The sequence below is a fragment of the Urtica dioica genome, chromosome 4 (assembly GCF_054948205.1).
Source record: "Urtica dioica subsp. dioica isolate 48M chromosome 4, U.dioica_male_clone48M_v1_H2, whole genome shotgun sequence".
NCBI classification, from domain to species: domain Eukaryota; kingdom Viridiplantae; phylum Streptophyta; class Magnoliopsida; order Rosales; family Urticaceae; genus Urtica; species Urtica dioica.
The window spans coordinates 195137-198997 of record NC_142759.1 but is presented as its reverse complement, the minus strand read 5'-3'; the positions used below and the strand labels follow the sequence as shown (position 1 = coordinate 198997).

Below are 3861 nucleotides of genomic sequence, written 5' to 3'. Positions count from 1 at the left end.
TAATGAATTATATATAAATTTGGGACATTATTAACAAAAAAAAATAGGAAGGAGATATAAAAGTCTATCATTCTAAAAATATTGGGCAATTAATGCCATTTGTACTCAAATTAGATGTATAACTAGTTGCACTTGTGACATTCTTTGCGTTGCATTTGCTTTGACTTTGTGAGTCGTTTTGTAAATTGTGCTGTTTCTTTTGACCTCCCCATACATACATACATACATTATGATTAAAGTTTAACGTAATGGAAACATAAAGAAGATAAAAGTCAATGATCCTTTAGACCTTTACAGAAGATAAGGTCTCTTTTGCATATAATTGATTAAAAAAAGAAAGAAAAAAAAAAGATATAGATAAATAAATAAATAAAATCAATAATTGATCCATCCAAAAAGAAGTAGGTTGTCATTGGCTAGTGGGAAGCCTCTGGCGTTTCTCCACATAGCCCGACGGAAACCACCCGGCTTTGCCTTTGCACTCGCCTTCAGACCATCCCGACGAATAATTAACCTTCCAAACATACCCAAAAAATCATGAAAATGTTTCAAACACACCATAAAGAAAGATATTCCAATAACAAAATCAAGATGAAAAGTAAACCTTTCTCACAACAATGTAGTCGCCGACTGACAACCCTAACTCTTTCTCTGATTCAGCCGTGAACTCATGCATCGCCTGCAACATTTGGCCACCAAAGTATTTAATTTTATTATTTCAAATCGTTTTATGTGTCATTCTCAATTTCTTTTACACATAGAAATCATACTTCAGCTAAGAAGTAGGTTTTGTTCGCAGTCAAATTGTCGGTTGGAATAACCGGCGGAGCCGACTCTTTTCGTTGTTTCTCTGTGACCATCTGCACCAAATCCCGGCCAAGTTAGAACTTGAAGTCACTCCAACGGTGAAGACATTGATTAAATTTTAGGCTTCTTATCGCAAGTAATCATAAATTATTATGAGAGTGTCATTCTGATTCGTAGACTTTTTTTATACCAAAAAGGTCCTACAGCTATTGGATTTGTAGCAGTTTAATCATCTTTCATATAAAAAATTGAACTTTTAATTTTAATTGATATCTATCCCCTAAGAAACTTCACACGTTGTTTTCCTGTAACTTGTTATTTTCATTATGGATTAATTAAACGACTTTAAATATACTAATAAAAATTTAAAACAGTTTTGGTGTTTTGGAGACTTATCTTTTAAAAATTATGAACAAGATATTTAAGTTAATAAATATGTTTTGAGATATTTATTTGTTGATTTCACAACTAAAATAATAATAATATGAAAATGACTAAAAGGCTACAAAATAAATACTTTGATGACCAATTTGCTCATTTAGGACCAAGATGTCACTCAGATAATAGTTAAGAGACTATTTATTTTGTAAAGCCTAAACATTATAGCACACAAGGCCTAACCTCAGCTTCAACATCGCCAAGAATAGCAGCGATTCTCAGATGATAGTTCTTCTCTCCTTCAACCTTCACAAGGGTTAAAGCAAAGCTCTGTTAGAATAAGGAAACAAAACCCAGAAAAATATTAATCCCAGTGATCCGCAATTAACACAAACCAATGCAACAAGCCTTTGGAAAGTGAGTCTCTGCTGCTGCGATCCAACGGCGGCCAATGCAGCGGAGGCTTCTTTACCGAGAACCGCCATGTTTGCTTTGAGCTCTTTCATTTTGGCCTCCGCTGCGTGTAGCTTTGCCACTTGCTCCGGCCCCGGAGCTTCCCTTGCTCTTGCTTGCCTTCTCGAAACTTCCGCTGCCTGTTACGCTATGAGTCATGAGACGACCAAGAGACAACTTTTGATTTACGCAATTTTTTTATTTTTTTTTAGATATTCACTATTTAATATACTCATCAACAATCCCTCAAATGAGATTATTTGCCAACAAGACATTTGCTACTCATACTTGTATCCAATGATATATTCAGTTGGCTTCTTCTAGGACAGATTTGAGTTCATATTTCGGTCGCTTAACTGGTTTTTTTTAGCCAAATGGCCCTACATCCTATCATTGATTTGGTAGCATTTTAGTTTTTTTCATAAAATAAAAAAAAATGTTGAAACTTTTTTTTATTGACATAATAATTAAAAGTTACAAACTACCAATTCATTTGCTGATTAAATAACTAACTTACCAACTAAGTGCAGGGCTATCAATTTTCTTATACTTGTGTGTCTCTTCTTCTTGTCTCAAATAGACTTAAAATTGATAGTTTGAGGACCATTTTGCTAAAAAAAAAATATTAAAGGACCAAAATGCCGTCGCATTCTAGTCTAGTGACTATATCGGCTTAAAAAGCCTATTTAGTTAGCTAATAAGTTGAGGTCTCTTTAGGGTATTAATTTATCAACTGAACTTGTTTTGTGTGACTTGAGAATGAAGTTATAGAGCTACCAATTGTTGCCGATTAAATTACTACTATAGCAACTAAAGCGTAGGGTTTTCGATTTTCTCACACCTGTGTCTCTGCTTCTTGTCTCATTCGACTGTAACGCTGAGCAAGATGGCGAGCATCTTCGAGAGGAGCACCGGTGGCCATGGCTCTCAGCGGATCCAAAACCTGAAACAAAGCCCCACAATCGTAAACAGATTAAAGCTCTAAAGATTCACTCTTCATCGGACAATTTGAGAATAACAACTGAATCTATACGCAAAAACCTGCAGCGACAAGAGCTTGATGAACTCTTCTTGTTCCTTTCCCACATGCTTCAGCGCATCACCGTATATAGCTGCGGATTTTGCCAACATGGCATCATCGTCCACGCTTTCAGATCCGTACTTGCAACACTCTTCCGAAAGCTTCGTTCCTAACTTCCACAACGTTGTCAACAACCAGCCAAACCAAACCAAACCCAATTCTGGTTCAATACTTTGCCCGCGAAATGATAACCGAGGATAAAAGATTTTCAAAGTGACACATAATATGGATGAACAAGTCACAAAGAATATTATATATGTGCATTGATTTTCAAATTGCCATTACAAAGCTCGAATATATCTCTTACCTGATTCAATATGTTTGTACCCAATGGCCGTCAACGATTCCGTGGCTCTGATAATCTCCTTCTGAAATTCCTGGAATGCGAAAGAAAACAAGCATTCTAACTCATCCGTAAGAGGTTAAGATTCATGGAAAACACAAATTCAAAAGCATATTGAGTCGATTGGCGGTTTATAGTACCCTTCCTGTACGAGTGGATCGATAAAGCTTGTCAAGGTGTTGATGCCTCTGCAACTCGATCTCATCGATCACGACGACATCGGAGCTTTCGTACCCGGTCCCGGCAAACTGCTTGATCACCAACTGAGATTTGAACAACAAGATCAGACTCCGAAGAACACTGTGAACTTATTTCTTGATCAGTGTCTTGCTAATTGTCTCAAACAGCAATTGCGAAACCTAATTATTACCGGCGGTGTAGTACAGTAGTTGCTAAAATGGAAGAGCTTTACTCGTTCCTATTCCTAGTTCTTCTACTACATAAACACTCGTCTCGAACAATTGAACTCAATTTCACCGAACTTATTACAGCGCTATTCTCCTTTCGATTCCCATGTGAAATGATATTAGCGAAGAAAGAAATTGGAGCATTTTTTTTTTTTTGACAGATCGGAGAAGGAATAACCTGCTGTTGCTTGGCGACCTGATCTCTGAGCTTGCTGGCTTGTTTCCTGAAAGCGTCCATGAGCGACTGAGTCCGATCTTCCGATCCCAAATCCTTTATAAAGTCACCGATTCGCGAGTTCTAACGCGGAGGCTCAGATTCATGGCCCGGGATTTAGCTCATTCCCAAATCCTAATATCGGTATTTACTTAGATGCCCCTCTATTTTCTTCTCT

General features: G+C 37.0%; 1 protein-coding gene across 1 annotated transcript; it reads right to left on the bottom strand.

Moving 5' to 3' along the window:
• Positions 1 to 215: 215 nt before the first annotated feature.
• On the bottom strand, positions 216 to 3861 carry LOC149398905 (SH3 domain-containing protein). Its single transcript, XM_089611805.1, has 10 exons — positions 3648 to 3861; positions 3203 to 3325; positions 3027 to 3096; positions 2680 to 2828; positions 2480 to 2581; positions 1581 to 1778; positions 1429 to 1491; positions 771 to 860; positions 605 to 679; positions 216 to 514 (listed from the first exon to the last, which is right to left on the bottom strand). The coding sequence occupies exons 1-10, from the start codon at positions 3705 to 3707 to the stop codon at positions 410 to 412; spliced, it is 1035 nt and encodes a 344-aa protein (XP_089467931.1). The 5' UTR covers positions 3708 to 3861; the 3' UTR covers positions 216 to 409.

Bases quoted from the DNA above. Each gene is read 5' to 3' on its own strand.
- LOC149398905 (XM_089611805.1), bottom strand. From the start codon at position 3,707: ATGGACGCTTTCAGGAAACAAGCCAGCAAGCTCAGAGATCAGGTCGCC. The intron at 3,097-3,202 runs GTACTATAAACC...TTCGCATTCCAG, and splicing joins GATCCACTCGTACAGGAAGG to GAATTTCAGAAGGAGATTAT. The intron at 1,492-1,580 runs GTTTGTGTTAAT...ACCCTTGTGAAG, and splicing joins TCCAAAGGCTTGTTGCATTG to GTTGAAGGAGAGAAGAACTA.